At 39.5% G+C, this 24,687-nt stretch overlaps 1 protein-coding gene across 1 annotated transcript in view; it reads left to right on the top strand.

Annotated features, from left to right (window-relative positions):
- Positions 1–433: 433 nt before the first annotated feature.
- roraa (RAR-related orphan receptor A, paralog a) overlaps positions 434–24,687 on the top strand; it is a 176,770-nt gene continuing 152,516 nt past the window's right edge. Inside the window, exon 1 of the mRNA XM_069161878.1 lies at positions 434–741. Coding sequence (XP_069017979.1) covers positions 588–741 — 154 coding nt within the window. The 5' untranslated portion in view covers positions 434–587. The remainder of the gene's footprint in view (positions 742–24,687) is intronic.

Here is a 24,687-nt window from a genome sequence, read left to right as displayed (position 1 = left end):
TATGCAGAGGGATTCTCAGTCTGTGAATTAAGAAAAATAATGACCTAAAAAAAAAAACCACTGCTTTCCATAAACAATATTTATTGTCAGTTTAATACACACATATATGGTTTAAATGGTGTACTGATGTAATTGCAAGCCATAATGATGTATTTTGACCATTCTGGACAGTTTCCAGTTCTAAATTCAGCAGCAATCTAGAGGTGGTGTTATATTTTTTTCAAAATATGATAAGATAATGCACAGATATACGAAACTGTTGCTAGAGGGTTAGGCATTAATAAAATAAAAAATATTGCCATTCCCATGTAAAACTGCGCAGGGTCGATCAACATGGATTACTTTCAGGCCTACATCTATTCTTCGGCTATTGACAACCTCTCCCTTTTCAGTTTGCATGACTGGAGCTCTCACTAGCGCTGCTAGTGGACAATCAAACCTACACACCCACCTCCAGACACACTCGCATTTCTCATTTCTTACTTCTAGTCTAAATTACATAGCAAGACGTGGTGTCGGAGCTCACAGATCGCATAGAATTAGTTTGAAGTACTAGCGGTAGTTAAACAGTAAATCTGAAATTCAACATGGAGTCCCCTCCAGATCCTGCGAGCGACCCGGGCAACAGCGCCTCGGAGCCGGCTACCCCGGTCAGGGAAACCCCGGTAAACCTGGAGACGCTCCGGAAAGCGGACCATCCAGCCCCGGTTCGAAGGCAGACCTGTTCAAGCACCAACAGAGGTAAGCGTACCGCATTTCCATTTTTACTGGATGAAGAATACAGACCGATCGAGGACGTTTTAATCAAACTTCAAAATGAATTAAATCGCGTCCTCAAATAACTGCACACTGTCTAAATTCACCCGACCACAGGGACAGGGCTTTTTTATTTAGTACCACGGAGGCGTTTGCCCGCTCGGTTTAATTAGTGCTTCGGTGTGTGTGTTGCTGGTGTTCAGGCTCTACTGACAGCTCAAATCATAGGGGGTGATACGGTCACAGATGTCACATTTACTCTGACTGCAAGATTAATCAATTATCCAGAAGCTCGGAATTGATCAACAGGACACTCTCCTCGTTCCAAAAACAGGCCGACCGGCTCGCTCCGACGCGATATTGTCAAAGTGTCGAAAGTGAACTTTGAGAAACTGTGGCTCAGTTTATCGATCAGTCCCATTCTCCTTTGTAGGGACGTGTCCTCCACCATGCCTTACACAGCACACAGCGCCGTCTGGCTGGATTTATTTATTTATTTATTTATTTTTTTTACATCCCCAGCTAACACATTTAGGCTATTCGTGTATGAAAAAGACGCCCCAGCTGCTGGAATTTGTTTAGTGCCAGCAAACGCTGTCAGCATGAAGGCGCTGCACGCCTTTTGCGGCCATAAAGCCCCACATGATCAGACAGTAAAAGAAAAAAAAAAAAAACCCTAAACAAGGCATTGCCATTTAGCCCGCTAAAAAGTCTGACTGGTTTGCTGCATGAGGACGACTTATTATTCTTTATTTTTTTTTTACATGATTTATCCATCTCGTCCCGTCCATGTTGTACAGTACAAGACAGTATTTAACCACACCCCCTCTCGGCTGTCTCCAGTACAGGCTAACCGGGCTCACCCAAGTTCAAAGAAATAGTGATTTCTCTGCTGATTCCTGACAAGCAGAGTTGGTGTCGATACACGGCAGTAAAGGCGAGCGGTGGAGCTGTGACAATTAATTTACTGAGCGGTGGTTTTTGTGTGCGCACTCTTCCTGTGCGCAAGGGTATATTTAGAGTGTGATATGGTGAATGTGGAATGTAAGCTGGTTATGTAACAGGTTTAGCCATAAACAGACGAGCCGCGCAACAGACAGCAGAAATCATCATCGCAGATCTTTTCACTGTATAAAATAGTTCACCCAGACCTCATTAGCAACACGATTATCGAGTTAAAAAAAAAAAATTCAAAAAAAAAAAAAAAAAGCACCGCAGTTTTTATACACCACTGAAGGGAAACTGTGGGACTTTGTGGGTTGGCACAGCCTGAGAGCTCTTATGTAATAGCCGGGCAAAGACAGGTAGTTGGGAGGCTTCGTGGATTGATTTCTTTTTTCACAAGTCTGACTTTGAGACTCTCCTAACCTGCTGACCCATATTCACCCCACCCTTTTATGCACAGGATTAAAGTGCGTCTGGGAAAGAGAAAGACAGGAAAATGAACGCCTTTGCTCTGTTATGTAATGTTGAATGGGTGAAAAAAATATTTTCAGTGGGGCAATCTCGGCACTTTTAAAGGAGTTTCTCTGCAATTGAACTTTTTTTGGGGGGGGCGTTTTTGCAAAAAATAAGGATAGTAGTTCGAGAGTAGGAGCATTGGAAGGTTTCAAGAAAAGTTTTGAGAACTTTTTAAAACTTTTTGTGAGTCAACATTTGTCTGGCTATAGTCTCCTGAGTTTATTTATTCTCGCATGTTTAACTGTGTAGTTCAAATCTTAATGTGTATTATAGCTGATCACCTCGTGTATTCTGTCATACAGGCAGAGCTGATTGATTTTTAAAAGTGTGTTAAGTCATTTTTTTTTTATCTTTTAGAATCATTAAATTGCCATCTGTAACATAGATGTAGTGTTACATACTGTAACACCAGTCTGTTGCGGTCTGCTTTCTAATCTCTGCTATTGTTTTAAAAGACCTTTAACCATTGTCACAAAGGACATATTTTATGTTGTAATAATGTAGAAATATTCATGGCCTTCATCATGCAGGAGCACAGAAGAAAAGCTCGCTTTCATAAAGAAATAATGGCTTAATTGCTTTATTTAATAAAGTGCTCATGTAAAAGTACACATGTTCTATTTAGAAGAAACCGCAGCTGGGTATTATATTGGCACAGTTGAGTGCAGGCTTGCTTAAACATTAAAACTGTAAAAAAAACAAAAAAACATCTATGGTCCACAGTAGCGTTGCAGACTTGTAAGACATTTTTTAGGATTACAGCTCTACACGCAGATTCCGGCTTTTCAGGCCAGCCACAGAAACCAACATCTGAAAGGTGTCAGACACTTGCTTAAGCGCAGTTTCCCTCTTTACACCAGCTGTATTAGACTTTCTGAGGATGCACATTTCTTATCCTGCATGCAGAGCGTTTACTGTTTTAACCCTGAGTGCTAATACCTTTTAAGTAGAAAGGGCTTACTTCAGCAGAAGCTCTGCTGTTAAAACTTGAGTGGGTCAGAGAACAGGCCTTGAAGGGCTGTGGATATCATTACTGGAAAGAAGAAAGGGTGTTATTTTCATATTGCAAGATCTCTCCGTTCGCAAATTTGGAAACAATCAATATTAATGGCTTGGTTACGTAAGGTGATGGTCTCTGCAGAGGTTTGAAACCTCACAATTGCTCAGGAAAGCTCTTGAAGTCACAGATCTGATTCCTGGTGTCTGGATTCTCTTTTAACAAGTTTGTTTGAGGGTCAAAAATGTGTGTGCGTTTTTTGTGTGTCTTTAATAGTGTAGTATTAGACTCCAGCGTGTGTCAGTGACTTTTATGTTGTCTTTTTATACTGTACAAATGCAAATACAATGCTATTCTCATTTACACTGACAGAAAGTCATCTGCAAATCATTGTCCTTCTTTGGCGAGAAAGAGGCAACTCATAAAGTACAAATAACATTATGTTGCTTTTTAAATGTGAACGCTGTCATCAGGTGAAGTTCGATGTGGTTTCCTGCAGTGGAGAATATCACAGTGCGTCCTGCTTATTAGTTTGCCTCAGTGTCATATCTAAATGAAATCTCATGATATTTTCAGACTAAATACCACCTCTCTTCCTATTATGTCGCAATGTTTAGTGTTATTGTAGATTGTCCCATTATCATGTTTTTGACAAATAAATCTGTTTTAAGTGTTGGTTTTTGTGGTAGGATAAATGTCTCACTTGACACTGCAGTTTAGGTGATTCAAACTAAAAACTATTTAGTCTTCTCCTAATGTACACATACAGCCAGATGCGAAATGAGAGCTCTCAGCGAGAGCGGCTGCATTTATTTAGTTGCTTTTGACACAAGACAGATGAGTCGCAGGGACGCAGAGGTATTTTGAAAAAAAAAGTTTTTAGCCAGGAGTTGGCATTGAATTTTGAATGGCACTCGAGTGCACAGCAGTATTATTGTGGCTGTGGCATTCTCAAATTCAATGAATTAGGGCTCTCTGCCCGCTAGAGAGCATGAAGATACAGGTATAGGCTTATAGCTGAACCTTCAGCTCAGACAGATCCAGGAGAGGAACTCCATTATGTGGCTCTTTTTTTCTGGCTGGCTGCCTATAACACAATATCAAGTTTCTGTCCTCTTGCATTTTTGACTCTTAAATGTGGGTGAAGTAATGATATCATGAACTCTTTTATTGATACCTGTCAGGCACTTTACATTGTTAAATGTTAACAATCAGCTTACTTCTTCAGTATTTCTTCAGCTGTACACTGAGCTGCTGCATAGATGGTGACATCTGTTTCTAGTTTAGACTTTGGCACCACTGTCTTTGAAAAAAGGTCTTCTGTTCTTGTGAGCTTCAAAGGTCAAATTATGTTTTAGTTGCAGCGTGGTTCTCTAAAAAGTGTTTGCGAATGTCAGCATTACATCAGTAGTATTAGTTAGATGAGCATTGATTTAGATTTTGTTAGGTCAAGTGTGAGGCTTTGTTTCTTTATGCCAGTCTAAAATAGTAAGTAAGAATATGTATAAAATGAGGGATTGGAAATTAATGAAATAAACTGATTAATAGGTATTACATTTTCTAACCCCCCAATTTTTCTCAAGTTGATAAGTTCGATGAATTCCTTCATTCTCACACAGGCAGTCAGCATGTCCTCGGAGCTCTGGAGCTGTCTTAACCTGCTTCCGATTTCAGCAATGAATTAAAGCCTGCTGTACTAATTAACAACACATTAGAGATGTCATGATACCATAATTAGGTAGTTGGTACCAGTACTGTTGAAATTCCTGATATTCTTGATACCAAGTTTGACACCAAAAATTATTTATCAAATAAATGTGATTCAACATAAACACTTATATATAAAAACAAACAAACTGCTGCACACCGTGTGCTAACACACACACATTGATTGTATTATAACAGATGTTTTTACATAATGAGCAGTATTCAGCTCATATTATGAGCTATCGCTTCATTACCCTAAAAAGATAACCTTAACCAATATGAACATAGTTTGTTGAGCATTGTTTCATCAGAGGAAGCTGTCCCAATTCACATAAAATAATGACATTTCGGGATATGAACGCTTGACAATGTGTTAATGTAAAGTTATCAACTGAAACTCACCTTCCTAAAATCTGTGAATTGATCCGCATGCCTGTCTTTAAGGTGCTGAGATAATTTTATGGTGTTTGTATCCTTGTTCAAAAGGCTCTGTGACACCTTTTGCAGTCTGGCTCTTGGTTGTCGAACTAAAAATATCACCATGCACAACTCTTTTCCCTGAAGTCGCAGCCAACCTGTTGCTGTGGCTGCATTTGCCACTGACTTTACACATGTTATTGTCATTGTCAAGTATGTTCAGTACCTACAACATCTATGTACCTTTGATAAGTTTTGCCACCATAGAAAAACAAGTGCCGTCATGTTTTCAAAAAAAATTGGCATCGACTTGGTAGCCAAGTATTAATTCTCGTGACATTTTACAACCCTGTTTCCGAAGAAGTTGGGGTGCTGTGTAAAATGTAAATAAAAACAAAATGCCATGATTTGCAAATCTTATAAACCCATATTTAATTGCAAATAAACCAAAGATAACATATGAAGTGTTGAAATGGAGAAACTGAAAAATATATGCTCATTTTGAATTTGATATCAGCAACTCATCCCAAAAAAGTTGGGACAGTAGCATGTTTAGCACTGTTTTACATTACTTCTTCTGTTTACAACATTACGGACATTGGTTCAGTAGTATCGCGTATGAAAAAATTGTGTGTGAGTGTGGTGTATGACTCTGATCTCTGGGAGGCACTAGCAGGGGTTTAAGATTTCTAAAAATATTATTATTATTATTATTATTATTATTATTACTGGAGCATTTCATCTTTTGTATCTTGTGTTGCTAAGTCTTTGCAGGCATACCATTGCTTAACTTCTACACTTGACTCATGATTCTCTCCATAAACATTCATATGACTGAACTCTGCATTAATGTCAACTTGTAAACATTTCCACCATCTATATTTTGTTTGATATGATGCAGAAAATTCAATTTGTCTAGGTTCAAGTGATGTCCATGTGCTTTTAATCAGCACAGGATTGCACTGGTTGTACCAGTTGTTAAATGGCGCATGCACATTACAAAACAGTTTGTTCCCTAGCTCAGGATACACACTGTAGATGCAGAAGAAAAGTTGAAAGGCTCTGACAAACTAACTACTTAAACTAAAACACAACCACAATAATGCAAAACCACAAATGTTCTGGTGTAGCTTAATTTTTTATAACTTGTAAATCAGGTTTTTTTTAGGTGAACATCATAGGTAATGCTGTCAAAGCTCTAATAGGAAATATTAATTAAAACAAGTTTAGAAACTTAACCTAGCCCAACTATGAAAGTTTTATTCTTTTGGGAGAGTTTATTTTGGAGTTTGAATCACCAGTGGCTTAAGTGGGGCTGGCGAGGAAATTTCAACTGGTGACAGACACCAGATTTGATGTGAAATCTCCAGTGGTGACTGATAGCTCAGATCTATGGCCCATTTACAGAAGTTTGTATCTTAGATAGAAATTTTTGAATAGTTATGACCGGAAATACTCCAGATGCATTATTGGAGGGTGTTAAAGGAGTCTAAATTTAATGTGGTACACTGTGACCTAAGTACTAGTGGTGCTTGGCTCCGTGCTACTCTGTGCCTCTCTGATATGAAATGGGCCCCTTAGAAGAGGCCTGGAGGGAAAGAGTTGGTGCGAATGGTCTAAAGGATCACTCGGAGGAATTCTTATGTCACATCTTGCGCCAAGCCTTTTACATCTCCACTATTGTGGACGGTAAAAAGCTCCCGAGAAGGTAGGTAAGCCTCTCGCATGGAAAATCCTGGCACTCAGAAACTTTGACCTAAAGTATCTTTCAAACCATCATTCTTTTGGCTTTGAAAAAAAAAAATCGTACAGGACACATGCAATCATGCCGCTTCACGTCGGGTCTGTCAAGTCATGTGAACCTAAAGCCACTGAGTGTCTGCGCGCTCAAGAGAAAGTGTATTTTTTACCTCTTCATGCTGGCTGCAGAGCACATGTTGGCATGTGTTGAGCACAGGTCGATCTTGCAGCTGTGGAGGTTCTCCCAGACGTTATGTGCATGTGTCTCCTTTAAAACAGGAAGAGGTAACGTTGTAAAATCTAAAGTATGTTATTCAAACAGCGCACCTCAAGAACCTCTTAACTGTTATTTATCTTGCTTTCTGGAGGTTAAATGGCCCTCACTGCAACCCTGCTTTTTAGGACTCTGGTGGAATACGACATCAGACTAACATAAAAATGGAAATATCTGTCGCAAATTGTAGCCTGTCTTGTCGAGCATAGAAGAAGAGCGGCAGCTACAAAAGGTAACAAGATATACTAATCCGTGTTCTCTCCTCTTTGCAAAGAGCAATAATGTAATTTAACAATATGTGCTCTTGCGTATTTTCAGTATACTGCAGTATAGGGAAGGTGGTCACAGGAATGGTTAAAACATCAGTCTGGAGAATGTGTGTTTTTACCTTTTCTTAGTCTCTGCACCATCACCACATGAAGTTAGCGCTTTTCATTTGCACAAATTCTTCTTAAAATTGTATAGATTGAAAAAAAGACTTGCAAGAGCAAACCATTTTTGATGTATAAACATTGTTTTTCCTTGGTTCTCTCACATGAGGTAAGGTAAGAGCAAAGAGAAGGACGAAGCACATATATCACATCCTCCCTCGTTATGTTTGTTACATCAGTAATGCCAGGGTAATGACTTCACAAAGTTTATTTGTCACCTGAAATAAACAAAAAACTTTTGGAGACATGGGAGATAAAACAACTTGAAAATCAATGTCATTTCTGTTGGCTTGATTATTTATATTGGAATAACAAGCGCAACTTAATCTCATAAATAAAAAAGGGAGAGATACAGATCCGTCCCCTCCAGGTACTGCCATCACTTAATCGAATTAGCTCCACTCGCAGGCTTGACGGGCTCTTCAAACACCCCTGGTGACTTCTGAGTGCCGATTACAATCAGCTACTATTTTCAGCCTTTGATTAAAATCTGGTGAGGTTGGACAGAATTTTTTTGAGCGCAGAACTAACTAATTATTAACATCAAGACCATCTCTCTCTCTTTTTTTTTGCCATTTACTAAGGGCCAGTGGACTGGAGTAGTTAAACAATACATGTAAGAATTAATCATGTTCAATCACTCTGTGTGAAACTATTAGCTTGGTCTTATTGAAACATACTCGTCATTGTATTTTCCAAACACTGATGTTTCACTGACCCTTGCGTGTTTTTAAGCAAATCTGAGTGTCGAAATTAGTGCAATAAAAGAGGCCATTTGTATTTGTTTCATCTTGTAAGATTTTGTCAGTTTCAAATGAATTGTAACACTATAATCTTTATTAAATAATCCAGTTGTTCATAGAAATGTCCTCATCTGGCAGACAGCAGCAACGAACACAACTCTTTACTCATAAAATAATAGAATATGATCACAATTGTTCCTACCTCACGCAGTATGTCACAGAATCATTGTAACGTGCCTGTCAAAGACAATTTCTCTCTTTTGTTACTTTCAAAAGGCAGCTTTTGAATATGAATAAGTCACTAATGAATATTTGGTTCTTGTATGTGTCTGTGAATTGATTGCTTTAGGAGGCGTACAAAGACAAAGTGTGGCACGATGGGGCTCAGTCAAAGCTGCTGTGCTGCTTTCTGACAATGATTGAAAGACAGAGTCACTCTTCCCCATGTAGGATTTTCGAATCCTTATTCACTGACAAATATCATCTGTCTGATCAATCAATATTTGCAGCTTTATTTTAGTAATGCAGTGCTTAAGAGGCAATAATTAACGCCATGCTGGGTTGTTAAAACCCTATTTTTATGTGACAGACCGAAATAGACATACAGAAATAGGAAGATTAAAACCTTTGGCTGAGGTTGGTCATGGCAGATGTTCCTTATATGCTGCCCTACAAACTTATCAAGAACTTGAGATTTTCTTACGGCATACAATTTCAGTTGCTTTTCAGTTATGTTAATGTACAAATCTGGAGTTTTGTTTTATTTAGTTTTTTTTTAAGTTGAATGCCATCAGCCAATACTAAAAACTATTTGGGTTATAGCTAGTTTAAGGACAGCACTTTAACGATTTACCATGTAGGATTTAGGCAGATCTATTGGTTGAAATGGTAATAATTAATAGTTATGTTTTCATCAGTGTATAGAATATGTGAAGGCAGCCTTTGACGTTTATGCTAACATATAACACTATAGCACTTATTTTTAAATTAATAACAACAAACTTTTCACAGTTTTGTCACATCGTCATATTTTTTGTTATCGCTGAAATATTGTGACGTTATTTTAGGGCAATATGACCAACCCCCAAATCGTGTGTTTATTAACTTAAAATGAGCCTTTCATATCTACATAATGAGTGGGTCCTCTTCCACAGAGTGCACCATGTTGCACCGCCATATGTCTACAGTGACTAAGAGGGGACAAACCCAGCACTGGCTCTAGAGAGGGCCTTTTACATTTGTGATGAGCTTCACAGCCCCTGTGGATTCCCTTACACGCTTGGAAGGGGAAGGTTAGGTGAGGTGTGTTCAGCTGGCTGCAATCTGCAACCTCACCACTAGATGCTAAACCCTACACACTGATCCTTTAAAAAAAAAAAAAAAAAAAAAAAAAAAAGTTACAGGTATGTAAAAGTCCAAATCCAAAGCCTCTAAAATGAGAAATTATGTACTTTTTGAATTCCTGCTGATACAAGGCTTTCATTAGCTTACTGTCCCTACATAAATAATTATAATTCAGCCTTTTTAGGGGTAGAAAGTTTGTTCGCGTAATTGAAATATAGTATGAAACAGCCTTACTGAGGGAATATTCATTCAATGTCATCTTGTGTTAAACAAGTGTGGCTTGTGATGCTCATTAATTTCTGCTTGCTCCACTTGCGGTGTTTGGGCTCTCTTTGCTGGCTCAGTGCCACAGTGTCTTCTGAAAGAGCCACTTCATCTCTGTCAGGGGCAGGTGGAAATTTGCTGCACACTTCTAATTGGACAAAGTGCCTTTCAAACTCTGAGCCATCATACAAAAATCAGATTATCATACAGACCAGGTGTCAACAGAGGTTTTTCACCCCCCTCTTCCCCTTCTGCTCTCTTCTGCATCTTTTGGTTGATTTTCAGATTATCCCTGGGCTGTGGTGCTTTTTAAACTCCCTGCCACCTTGTGACAAACTGATGCTTGTCGTACAGATTAATTACAAGTAATTGCACTTGTTTTTTTGGTTTTTTTACTTTGGTGCCTTTATTGTTTATTGAGCAATTTGGAAAAAAGACATCAAACATGGGAGATCAATCAGATTTTCAAGTGGTTTAACAGATGATGAGAATTTTCCCATGCAGGTCCGTACCAAAGTATTAAATCCTTACCTGCCTGGTCATCTTTAGTTTCAAGTACAGAAACATGTGCACCAGCCAGAAGCAGACTCTGCGGCTGCAGGCTTGCTCACACAGGGATTTAAGGTGTGCAGTATAGCTCGGGGCCAGACTTCACCGTGCTTGTAAAAAATCAAGGGCCAAATCTTCAGATCAATTCTTCATCTAATAGGTAACCAATGAAAAGAGCTGCACGTTGGCTGATGCTATTTTGTCTGTCTGAATAGGTTTGAAAGCGTAACAGCTGAATTTTGAGTGAGGCAGGGAAGTGATTGATGTCAGGAAGGAGATTGTCCAGACACGAGGAGATAGCAGAGTTTTTCTCATATAAGTTCTGAAAAATTTGGTATTGTTTCAGATTGCATTTTTTTATTCAGGGCAGTTTACAGTGAAGAAAAGACGTCGAGTGTTTTGAGTCAAGAGCCTTCAAGGGCTCTACATCGCTGTATTCGTGCCGCAGTAGGAGGAAATGTTTTGTGTTCTGTTGACATGAAAAGTGGAAGCATGTAAATGGAAAATATGATAGGGCATGAAAATGAACCTTGAGGAAGAGCCAAGGTAATGTGTTTTGAAAGATGAGAAAAAAGTGTGTAAGAGGCAGTACAAGTGGAATCAATTACACCAAGCGCTGTTTTTATATCTGACCAAATATTTGAGACGGTCACTTTCAGAATTAAAAAGATTGAACTTGGATCTTTTTTAGTTTTTGGTTGAAAAAAGCTTATCGGTGTTTGTCTGGTGCATTTTGCTTTGGTACATAAAAGGTTTTAGTTGACTTATAACAAGGTTACATCTGGATTGTTGCTCCTCCAGCTGTATGGAGCATGGATGAGAGAGCAAAACCTGAGAAATTAAAAGAGGAATTAAGAGAAAGAAAAGCGGAATCACAATATATCACAATATCCTTTGATAGCTGAAAGGCGAAACCAGTTGCATGTAGTGATAAATACATTATCAGTACTCCTTACACACATCAGGCAAATGTGGCAAAACTTTGACATCGTCGATTGCTTATCTTGTCTGCATGTTGTCAGCGCAGATGTACTACACTATGCTGATTTGATTCTGGGCAAAGGAAAGTGGACAGGAAAGATTGATGGTGGTGTCCCCAGTCAGACAGATAACACCTGATTCTGCCTGCAGGGGGCTGGTCTGGCACACTCCTCCCCAGCGCCTCGGATGCGTCGAAGGCTGTGCTGAGGAAGTGAACCGTTCCTTCACTCAATGCAAATTCAGGGCCACATTCAGAGATGATCCCAGGACGATTGAGCCAATGTGGCCCCGAGCACACTGCACCACATGATCCATGCATCAGCCACACCTGGGAAAAACCCACACAGGCATAGGGGTCATTTGTTTAACACAGGTGCATCATGTATCTCGGCGCACTCAAACAAGCGCATACACACATATCCACACGCTTGAACGCATAGGCGGAGATACACACATGGACAAATGCACACATACACATACACACAGACAAGACAAGTGTTAATGAAATGCTATGATATATATTGGAAAAATGTCCACAGTACAGCACCTTTTGTTATGACCTGTTTTTTTCTGTTTCTTTTCGCTCGTTCAGTTTTGAAAGCCGTGATTGACAGTTAAATAGGGGATATGTATAGGATAATAAAACATACAACAGTCTAAATAAAATCGGTCTTTCAAAAAACACTGTTCAAATGTGTGTAGGGAGGTATGAAAGGTTTTATATTACTAATTTAGTACATCTGAATTGGAAGGAGATATCATCGATGTCTCCGAGATTTCTTTTGTGTTTATCTGGTTTCAGTTTTTCAGATGTGATGCTGTATTTGTCTGACTCTCTTTTATTTTTGGTGGTCAGACAAAACAAGCAACTTGAAGACAACAGATTAGACTCGGAGACAATTGTAAGGAATCTTTTTCACTATTTCTGAATACAGAGGCTATTTATTTTGTAAAAACAAAAAAAAATATCTTTTTGCTTTTTTGGCTAAAAACGTTTTTGATGTTGTTACATCATTTGTTATAATTTACCAGCCATCAGTAACATCTGGGTGTCTTATGATCCCCATGGATCAAAGTAAGCTGCTGCATTCTCAAAAAGCCATACAGTATAGCAAAATATGTTTTTATTTTTTTTATATTTAATAACAAGGTATGCAGCACAGATTCTCAGTGTGTGAAGCAGATGGTGAAAGGCTAGTGTATAATAGATCTCAATATTAACTGTAGCACATGCTGGGAGTGTTGGTGGATGGCACACAGCAGAGTAAAAGAGAAGCAATGACCTTCTGTCCCATCATTTACCCTCTCGTGCCCCCCATACTGCTCTCAAATTACTTTGTTTTAGCCAATTAAAGCAGCCGGCTGAGCATCAAGCAGGCTGCCATTTTTCGCTCACCTGGACCCATGTGACATTATCGCTCTGTCATCGGGAGAGATAGCCGTAAGTGGGAATCTCCGGCGTGGCACAGTGCCACCTTAGACCCCACTGTGTTCACTGAGATTAATGCAGTGATTCTCCCTCCAACTTGCAAGAATCAGTCACCGCATACAGTTCCTCACTGCATGAACCAAAAAGCCAATGATTGCAGTGGTTTCTAAGCTACAAAGCATATGTATATGCATATATATACTCCGTGTAGAAATATGTATGTATGTGTAGAAATATTTATGTATGTGTATATATAACAATATTGTGACATTTCCAGGTAGAAAAAAATGATCAGTTTCTAAATATGGAAGGAATCTATTGTCTCGTTATCTTATTGCCTTGTCGCTGATCAAGATACCATATGCTGAGAAATGGTTCCCCATCCAAATCCTTTAATGACTCAATAATAGAAAGACGGCAGACACAACAATGCCATGGCACAAAATGAGTGAAGGACCGGAGTGTGTGGTGTTTAACAGCCATACGAGCACAGATTATGTGCTTGAAGGGGCTGAATTGAGTGCCAGCAGTGACAGTTGGGCTGGGAATTGAGTTGTGCCTGGGACGTGCGGCTTGACTCCACTCGGAAACACCACTGGGTCCGGGGCTCATCTCTGTAGTCCTCCGCCTCCCTTCCTCCAGTACAGGCATTGCGGCCTGCCGTTTGCTCCCCTCCTCCGGGGGAATGGACGGGCCCCTGCTCTCGCTTGATGAGCACTCACTAATGGCTGCTTCTTTGAAAGCTGACGGGCCTGTTTGAGGAGGAGTGTCTTTTACTTCCCTCCAGCTTGCCTTGGCTGGGCATTCGTCAGGCTGCCTGGCTTTGCTGTCCTGCCCGCATGATGGTGCGCCAAGGGGCTGAAACGTCTGTCATTTGTTTTACTTTCAAATAAAAGTTGATGATTTACCAATAAAAAGTAAAAATAGTCTTTTGATGATGTCTGGAGGCATATGGAGAAAGTGTTGCAATAGTGACATTTTCAGCACTTTGTCAGGCTAGAAATAACAAAAGACAAAAGAGGTTTGTCTTTTTACTTTTTTCTGTCTTCTCTGATAAAGAATTGAGTCCACAGTTTTGTGTAAAGTGAACAAATGAGTATAGAAAATGTTACAGAAATTGAAATATGGCTGAGGACACATGCTGAATGTTGAATTACATTAATGCTGGCAAGCTTCTTTAATATCGCATGGTTTATCAGTTCATGTAATGACTTGCCAAAATACACCGTGATGTCATGAGAGGAAGCAGAAACAATTGTATCCCCCTCATCCATGTTTTATTCAAGCAAAGGTATTTTTACTGTTCAGCTCCACAAATAGGACTGTGGCAGCAGTGCTGAGGAGATATATTCTTAACACAACTTAGAGCTGGGAGATGTGTAAAAAAACAAATAAGCAGCTGGGTTTGAAAATGGGCAAGCTTGGCAGTTTGTATAGTTTTATAGGCTGTTAATTATATACATATTTGAGAAATATATATAAATCAAGAAAGATGACAAGAATATCTGCAGTATGAAGAGACAAAACCAGTGACGGTTTAAAAAAGGAAGAGTATGCTGGTATTTTTAAGCGATCCACACCACAGGCGAGAGCTGGATATGATGTGTTGATGCTTGACTTGTGCAGTTGATTGATCAGTTATTCATCTCACTGGTACCCTTGATCACTGCCTGGTCTTTTCACCCCAGAGGGAGCTGTTGTTCCTGTTGCCCTCCTCCTCCTCACTGGTGCACAAGTCTCCAGCTTCTGGAGACTCCATTAGAAAGTTGGAGTCGTCCTTGGAAATCTCCTCTCTGTAACTTCTCTTGTCTTTACTCTCTCCAACCCCTCTCCCGCTCCGTTTCACGTGCACTCTTTTTTCCCCACTTGAAACTAGGGCGAAGGTCAGAATGGCGAATTTGATATAAGAGCTGACATGCTTCCGTGGAGCACCTTGTCAACTCAAAACAATAGGTTTGCAGGAGCTGTTATGCTGAATAAAGAATGTTCGCATATTCCCACTGAAATGTCCTCCGCTAGACATTCCCAAAAGAGATAAGAACATTTGTCTGCATACATTTTTACCGGTCCTGGCCCAGTACAAAATGGAGGTTGAGTCAAAATGAATTCATTTAACATGTGAGCAAATAATTTCACGGGGGAATCTGAAAAAGTCAACCTCTTTTGCAAGTTCCAACATTTATCCTTGTGATATTCAGATTGACCATTAATTGCTCAAATGATCCTGTTCTGTTTTGTCTTGTAGTCCGGCATATAATGTTGCAGCTGTATTAGGCCACACGTAATGTCTGTGAAGAAGTAACAGATGTTAGCAGTTGCATAATGGCAAGGAAAAAAAGCAGCCGGCCGTGGTGGTGTACAGCAGTGTGATCAAATAGTTTTAATTTGATTTGACCTCTTTGTCTCAGTGGTATCTCGGAGCTGTAGGAGCTTACAAAATAGACTGCCATCAAACAGGTGAGGATTAATGGAAGTCCATATATTCTGCTCATGCAAGAAAAGTGTGCATTTAAATTTGTCTTTATTCCTTATGGAACAGCCAAACTGATAAAGAAATCAAGTTTGGTTTGTCAAAACTGCTCACATTATTTTCTTTCTGAAAGTGATCTCAAGGTATCCGAAATATTGAGAAAGGGCTCTGGAAAACCTGCATGAGTCTGAAATGGATGGATGGATGGATCTTAGTATAATGACTTTATTCAGTTCCATTGTCAGAGATCTCTCACCAACCAGTTGTCACAGGCAGTTTCATCTCAAATTAAATTCATTTGGATATGACATTATAATTGGAACACTATTCACATTAATTGAACAAATTAGAGAGAGTCTGCTGGGGGAAAGGTAATCTCTGGGAGAGATTATTTGGAATTCACAATTTAAAATAAAAAATCAGCTGCTCAGCTTTGTTTGTGTGGCAGCCAGTTTGCGGCAGTGTGCACGGGCAGCGCCAACGTTCAGGGTCTCAGCGGCACTCAGGGCTCACACTGTCTTCATTAAAGGCGATTAAGGAATAGGTCAATTTAGTCTGCTTGGCTGGTTGAGCCAAGCATTTCTTCCTCTGACATGTCTTTGTCTTCATCTGCCGTCGCTCTATGGGCTCGGGTAGTCCTAGATTTTATGCATGTTTACATGTCTGACTGAACATCTTAGTGAGTCATGGCAGTATCATTTTAAATGCTATGATTGTGTCTTTGTGTGTGTGTGTGTGTGTGTGTGTGTGTGTGCGTGCGTGCGTGCGTGTGTGTGTATAACAGATTTGTACATGTGTGTTTGGGTTTTCATGCTCCTGTGCTCTGTTTCGGCATGCAAGCCGTCTGGGTGCTGATGAGTTACTGTCTGATTAGCAATGAAAGGCACTGTTCACCCCGCAGCTTCAACTACAGTGAGCAATTAATTGTGCTAATAACAAAAATCACCATGAAATTTCTGGTTGATTTCATAAACATACGTGGATCCAGACATGTTCTCCAAATTGAACATGGTTTTTTTGTTGTGGCTTAAGCTGAATCGGTCCTGTGTCCGTGTGCATAAAAAGATGGTTTTACCCCTGTTGTTGATCAAATTATTCAGCATTCACTGCTTCTTTAAAAAGTTCAGGTGCCGTGTTTGTCACCTGACATGAGATAGTCCAGTGCTTTGACACTCACTTAATAGAAAATGTGTTGTGAATTTTTCATTTCAAACCTGTCTGTTTTAGAAGACTGGAACATTTTTAAAAGGAAGTTGTCTAATTATTAAAAACAGTTTTGTTCCATTATTCTCTCATTTTATAATTCCACTGAATCAAATCAGATACATACAATATGTGCTGCATGTTTTAAAAAAGGAGACATCTTTGGAGATGTGTACATTTTGTATTAGAACACTTGAAAAGGATCCCTTTGAAATATCAGCTCATTGTGTTTCCTCCAATTCAGATCATGTGGTTTCTTAGCTGCCACATTGTTGTGTGTCAACCTCTGACCATGGAGTTCAATGTTGAATGTGAACCTTAAAAATGAATCACAGCACAGTTTTGAACACTGTCACCATTTGTTTGTGCTTTCAAACTGAAAAAAAAAAAAAAAAAAAAAAAAAAAAAATTCAGGTTTATAGTTTTTCTGAGCCCTGGAGGTCTCAGTTATTATTTTTTCAGCACCCGAGAAAATGTTCCTAAATTGAAAGATGCTTCTGATATGAATGAGGTAAAGAAATAAGGAAAGATTTAGCTTATCATGTAGTGTAGTGATTATGCAAAGTGGCTGAGAGCCCTAATTGGAGCTCTCTACAGTAAAATGTGGAGGGAATGCAGAGGATAGGGTGTAAGGAGGAGAGAGAGAGCCAGACAGAGGGGGCTCCTAGATAGCGGGGCCAGGGGGAAAAAGTTCCCCCATGCTTGTCAGAGTTTGAGCAAGTTCAGAATTGATGGAGCCCACAGGCAGCACTGCTAATTTTAGTTGAAATCACCTAAGTGGTTTGGCTAATTTATCCAGGCTCCTCGGCCTCAGCCCCTGGTTTCTGGCTCTCCCCTGCCTCCCCCTCCCTCCCAGATATATCCACAAAGCGTGAAGGTACCAGGAGGTGACAGTGGGAACAGAAGGGTATTTTGTGCCCAGCTGATTTGCGGAGCACTGGGTGGTTTCAACCTGTGTCATACATTTGGATATTGTTTGACCCTTAACGATAGCCCAGGTTCAACCATCTATTCTGTAAAATGATCTATACCACACTGTATTTAATGGAAAGTGAAATTACAAGAGAACTTTAAAGAAAAATAGATGCAATCCCTGATATCATGTTATAATGACGTTTTATAGTTCACATTTCTGATATTTCTTGATCGTTATTTAGATATGAGGATTTAAATATCAGGAAGTCTTTTTGAGCGCCAGTGAGTCTGATTTTGTGTAATGATGGTCTGCCAGCTGGATATGCTGAACATGTTGAAGCTTAACAAGCATCACTGCTGGCTTTTGAATGTTTAGTAACAAATCAGAGAGTCTCTTCCTTTGTGTGTCTTTGAACACCAAGTTGAGAAAAGAGAATGAAACTCTTAAAATTATCGTGAAGGCACAAGGTCAGCAGGGATAAAATGATTATTTTGCCTCCTAGTAATTAAATGCTGTTATGTTCTTTGTGCATTATTTTATGCGAGAATTCAAATGGCAAGTTGTGATTCCGGGATCCTGGATGGGACTGTTGTGTTGCAGGTGATTTTCTATGATCACTCACAGGATGAGACCAGAGCAGGCTGTCGAAACATGCCATATATCAGGGTGACTGAATCACATCAAAACTTTTAGACGTCGTGAGGTTCTTAAATGGGAGTGTGAAGCAGCATGGATATGCATGCCAAGATGTCGCTTATGTTAATCTGATGCTTGAGAGTTTGTGTCGCGCAATTAGTGTCATATTTGGATCCTATCTACTTAAACAAAAACTACGAAATTGCTCACTGGCCATGATTTAATGACAGCTCATAATTGAGAATTTAATGATGTTAAATTACTGCAAGTGTGTTTTGTTTTTAATAAGTTTAATAACATCAAATGATAACTTGTTACTGAGTATGTCAGACAAGGAGCTTTGGGATTAATGAAAGCAAATCTTGCAAACATGATCACACCTGGTGTGGTGGTAAGTTATAATAAAGTAATGTTTCTCATAAAGCAGAGTACCCTTATCTACTGTCATCAAATGGGATATGTAATTTATTATACGAAAACCATTTTAAGATGTTAAAAACCAGATTGGGCTCGCAGCATAAAAGAAACACTGAAACGCACACCAGGCCTGTGCAGTCATCCATTCATGAATCAATCATTTTGATAGAAAAGTGCAGCCAAAACAGGGAAGGTAAGGAAATGTGGCAGCCCTGGTGAAATGTTACCTTGAAAGACACTCAAATTAATCTAATAGAAAACCCGCTGTTTTCTCAATATTTAATTGTCAGACATATTAGATATTAATTGATTTCTGGTCTTTGTAAGAAACCTGGTTAACCTCAGGTTCGCATTCATCTCGGAGCAACAAAAAAAACGACAGCACTGGGCTGTCTTGCATTTTTATGAGATGTATGATTAGTTTGATTTATGTGTGATGATATGCCTTTCATTCACTGGAACTGAGGAGTAACAGACTATTATAAAAAAACAGATAAACAGATAATGTTTAATTTTTCTAAAACCATTATGCTATATCCGCAGTTCTTTTTTTTTTTTTTTATAAATATTTGTTTTAAAGTTTTTTTTCTTTTTCAAAGAATAATCTCAAGATAAACAGTTTATGTTTCCACATGGAGAGCAGTTTATTGAAAAAATTATTTCCATAGCAGTGAGCAAGAGAGATGTTTGAAGTCCTGTGTGCAAGCCAGCCGTTTTTGGCAGATGAATGTAGAGGTTTTATGTGCCAAGCACCTGGTCAAACTGCAAACAATGAGGGGCTTATGGATTCCCTTTATCCAACAACGACTGAGATGATACCTCGAATGTTCAAACTCTTATGGGCCCTTTTAAGAAATGCTGATGCACAACAATGCTCAGCACTTCTGGATGCTGTGGAAATGTTTCATATACCAGAAGTTTTATGTAGTAAGAGCTCTACCAGCTATGTTTCCCTATCTACACTGAGCAAATATTTGCGGTCAGTTATTTACATGACTCATTACCATATAAACAAAGGAAACAGCCTCACAGGTTTGCTGAGATCACAAAGGTGGAGTATCAATTCTTTCCATTACAGAAATGTAAATGATGGGAAATATATAAGCAAAATATATGACCAATTTAATGAGCTAATAGAATAGTGATATTTGTCACAGCTACAAAAAAAATATCTGCAGAGTTGTGTTTTCGTTTAGAGGGCCTTGCTTGAGTCTTTAGCTGTGATCTAATAATGAGTTCCACAGATGGGTTTGTTGGCTGAAGCTCTGCTGAGTCCACCGTGGATGCGGTAGAGAGTGTCAAAGTGTCTCTTGTGCAGGATCATCTCCAGGTTTTGGGGGATGGATGGTGTCTGCCAGACATGCTGGCAGTCAGTGGGCCTTCTCTCTTGCACTACCTGGGCTGGAGCTCAGCCAGGGTTAATTATAGGGGAGCTCCAGAGTCTTGTGTCACTAAGGATGGTAGACAGAATATTGTCATACTGCCATGTCCTATACAGAAAAGACAAGAGTAAAAGCACACCTGCTCAGCCAGAGTTTTTCCAGCATTTCTCTCCTCCACAGTCATTTCACTGTAGGGCTGAAACTAAATGAATAGCAGCCAAGAGTCAAATGGCTGGTAAAATTTGTGTTTGGTGGACAAATTAGTAAAAATACTCCCATGGTATGACTGATAACATTTGTTAGATAACAGTTTAATAGACTACTTGCAATTTTGTGCTTCTTAACATGGTCACAAGCTGGAGGATGGAGTAATTGTGAGTACTCTATTGATTTAGTATTAGTAACTCAATGAATTAAAAAAAAAAGATCAATCAATGCAGCCAAACCAGCAATATTGCATTTATAATTCATCCTTCCTCATCAAAAACTGGTGTCCACGTTACACACAATGCAGTTTGACTACTGACGGCTAGGTTTACAAGAAGGGGCAAATGTAGCCTTGAACCTCTCACATCAAGCATAGATGGAGGAGGACGAAGGAGGAGGCCAATCCAAGCATCTTTTTCTGCATTATATGCTGTAAAAAACGTATATGCCGATACCAATACATCTGTGATACCCCCAGAGTCTTTAATTTCCAAACTTTCTGTCAATTAACACAGCCTCAAATGAGGTCACGTGAAACCATTTTTTTCACACGTGAGTGTTTCCAAAAACCTGTTAACAGTTTTTATATGTAAGTGTCAGACATACTCAAAAGATTGTCTGCTTTTTATTCTACCTTTATTACAAATATTATCATCTGAATCACATCATAATCATGCTAATGTCCATTAGCTTTATCCAGCTCATTGGTCAAGCAAGATACCTTGACAACTGCTGAGGATTGTAGTAACGTTTCGTGAATATTCAAAGTGTCAGAATGGTTCCTGTAATAATTTTGGTGAAGTCTTAACCTATAGCACCACTATAATGTCAAAATGTCATTGGTTCACTGTGACCCATTGACCTTTCCTTTACCACCACCCCCAGGCCAACATTTCCACACGTGACATCTGTCAAAATCTGAAGGGCAGATTACCATGAACATTACTGAACACTGTCATACTTGCTAGGGGATATCTGATCATTTGGCATTCGTAAGACTTTTTCTTTGGAACACCAAATAATTTATGACTAACTTCTCACGGATTCTACTGATATTAATGGTCTAAAGAGAACGAGCTGTTGTGACATTGGTGACTGTTTCTTTTCTCAAGTGCCAACCAAGTGATTCCTGTTATATTTTCTGTGAATATTCATACTTTCCACACACAAAGAAATGACCTGTTTTGTAGTAGCATTTTGAGGTCAAACTTTACATTTTAACCTCCCTCGGCAGTAAGACTCAGAGGGCATTTGTATGTTTGCCACAAACACTTTTGCAATGTGGGTTAATGAACATCAGAGCTCTTTAGGAGTAGCAGTGAAGGCTTTAAACATGCAGTCGTCTTTCGTTTATTATCATTCATGAGGTGAAAAGGTCATTTCAGATGGTGCTGCTATTTCTTCTAATGTTCCCTGTTAATCCAGCGGTTCTAGCCTCCTCAAACAGATTTACAAGTGTAGTTTAAATTGGTTTGTAAGAATGACGAATTTGTCATCTGAGGATTTTCAAGGTCTTTTACAAAGTTTCTCAAAGTGAACGGCAGAGACAAAAATCTAAAAGCAAGTTATGCATCTATCAACTCTCATCTGGCTTTTCTCTAAAGTAAAAGTGTGTTACTTGCCTTTTTTTTTTTTTACTTAAACAAGTGTCTAGTCATGGCAAGCTGGTGCACACTGGCCTAGAAAAAAAGAACAGCTTGTGTTTCTGAAGTTTCCTCTCCTGTCTAGTTATTTTTAAAATGCCCCATTTCCGCCATTGTTGTGCCATTGTTTTGACCTTACGCAGAACAATTTTCCCCAAGTCAAATTAGCTTTCACCATTCAAAGAAACGTTGTAATATAATGGTTTGACGGTTCTGCCTGTGAAATATAAAGAAACGGAAGGCCATGCCATTGGGGTTAATAATATTCCTCCTTTTCAACAAGTACCTTGGGATCCTAAATGTCCTTGAAAGCAAGCGGCATCTCACTTATGCTGGGCATCTTTCAGCACTCATGGGTAATAGCAGTCTACTTTCCCAACTCTGTGCACATTGTATCAGGCTGATGCTTCCTCCGCTGGTAGCGGTAACAAGGGTTGATAGTTGAAAGAATGCAAACTTTTTCCTGCTGTAATTTTTTCAGGCTTCCTAGAATAATAACCAGTGGAGATAATTGGTAAAATCCTTTTCTTGCTATTAGTTATATAATCTTCTTTGTACATGAGAAAAAGCATCTTCTGCAAGAGATCAATAGCAGCTCATCAGTCTTTCGAATGTACAAGCGTGAGAACTGAAGTCAGCCTTCATGCAAGTCAATGAGCACCTGGAGTGGTTTTCCCAGAGGCTGATAAGTGTGCATAGCAAGGGACTACCGGGGAACTGCAGCAAGGTCTCACAATCTGCTTTGATAGGACAGAGTCAGGGAGACTTTGTGCGGAGATGCAGGGCCCGCCGAGGTTTACACCACCTGTTTGTTTCCCTTCTCCTGAGCAGTACAGAAGTTACATACTTTTCTGTGCCCAGCCTGCAGGGAATAGGGGTGTTAGATACAACAAAAAAGGTGACTGAGGAGGGCTGAGCTCGGGATTATGATTTATTAATCTGCACTCCTTTAAATTCTGAACTAACGGTGTGGGGCTGTGATGCACACTCTGGGGAGTAATCTTAAAACACAGAACAATTCAGATTCACCAAAGTACTGTCTTCCCCAACTGATGGAGAATAGACAATATAGTAGCACAGTGCAGCTGAGAGAGACACGGAACTAAAGCTGGAAAGGCAAAAGTTCAAGAAATGGAGGTCATGAACAGAAAAGCTGTGGTTTATCTTCCCTATAGTGGGTTATATTTTACAACTCAAGCAGCAAGCTGGGCAGCTGTAGATATGCTGCAGCGTTTTGGCTGTTATTTAGATGAATACCACATGAAGAAAAGCTTTTGATATTAAGTTTGTTCTGTCACTTGTGCTTTCAGAGTTGTAGTAATTTAAAAGTTGGGTATGATTACAGTTAATTTGGTCCCACCTGTGAGACTCCAAACACAAAAAAAAAGTCAAAGTCAACTGTTCTGGTACAGTAGTGGCCTCAGGTGTACTTTTCTACCGTGGAGATTTATCCAACAGGAGAGAAATCTTTCTTTTCTGCCAGACATTTCTTTGGCAATCTTTCACTACTTGACTTGGCTCTGTATTTGCTCATACCAGCCCAGCCAACAAGGTGGTTAAAGAAGCAACAACGTTGAAGCATGCACATGTCAGGAGTTGTCAGATCATCATTAGAGCTTTTTTTCCTATTACATACTCTCATGTTTATGTGTCCTTGCATGAAAAGCAGAGGAAATGTCACCAGGACAAATAGGTTTTATCCATAGTCCTAATCCTGTTACCTTCATTTCTAGATGAGCCCGTAAAAAAGGCTCCAATGCAAATTTAAAACACACTGCGTCCGTTTACCAAATATTTGGTCTCTGCAGTCCATCATCCACCACAGCACATTCTGTGCACTGTAAAATTTCACTATCTCCACAGAGCTGTCAGCTGCATGCCAGATCTCACTCGAGCTGCATATGAAGTCAATTATGTGCAACCATTGCCCCTTGGTAATACATATGTGTCAGTTCTAATGTATTTCTTTTTGGGTTACTTTGATATCTTTAATATGACGGACATCAATCATTACAGATGTTGCGGTCTCTGGCCTGGTGTGTCAGGTATTGCAGTAGTTATAAAACTGTTATGCATTTTCTAATATAGCCAACTCCATATGATGCTATTTAGCTATTTAGATTTAACATACTCAAAATGTTCATGATTGATCACTTAATAAAATTAATTTGATAAGTAAACTCCGAGGGAAAAAAAAAAAACTATCCAGAAAACAAATGTTTAGCTGCTGGCTTTAAAATGATCACTTTGTTCATAAACTGTACTCAACAAAGTGATAAGTGTGTCCCATTGTTGCTTTTGTACTGGCTGTCTGGGGTTTCCTTTTTAAAGTGCTGTGTAAGTGAGAGGGCAAAGCTGCTCCTCTGTCCATTAGAGCAGAACCACTATCCTTCACCTGACAAAGTTTGGGAAAGGACACGGATGTTTCCAGTCTACTTCATAGAGTTCAGCGTGGCTCTGCCTTGGGAGCCCAAGTTTTGCGTTTGAAGAGTGGATGTGAGGGGTAAATGGGACAGGGGTGATGGGCCGGTGGGGGTCTGTATGAGCGGACACGGATGCGGGGATGCGAATAGATGGTCTAAAATAAGAAGTAGCCCCTTGGTCAGAGTCGTGGCAGATGGAGGCTCAAAGAATGAAATGATGCCAGCATTCTTTGTGCAGTCTGGTGCCAGCAGTGCACTCGATGGACCGCTTGAGACCTGGGTAGGGCCGATGTGATA

The sequence above is a fragment of the Embiotoca jacksoni genome, unplaced genomic scaffold, assembly GCF_022577435.1.
Source record: "Embiotoca jacksoni isolate LCO1_2020_lvr unplaced genomic scaffold, fEmbJac1.0.p SCAF_3, whole genome shotgun sequence".
Taxonomy (NCBI): Eukaryota; Metazoa; Chordata; class Actinopteri; family Embiotocidae; genus Embiotoca; species Embiotoca jacksoni.
The sequence above is the reverse complement of the archived record's forward strand: the minus strand, read 5'-3'. Positions and strand labels throughout refer to the sequence as shown.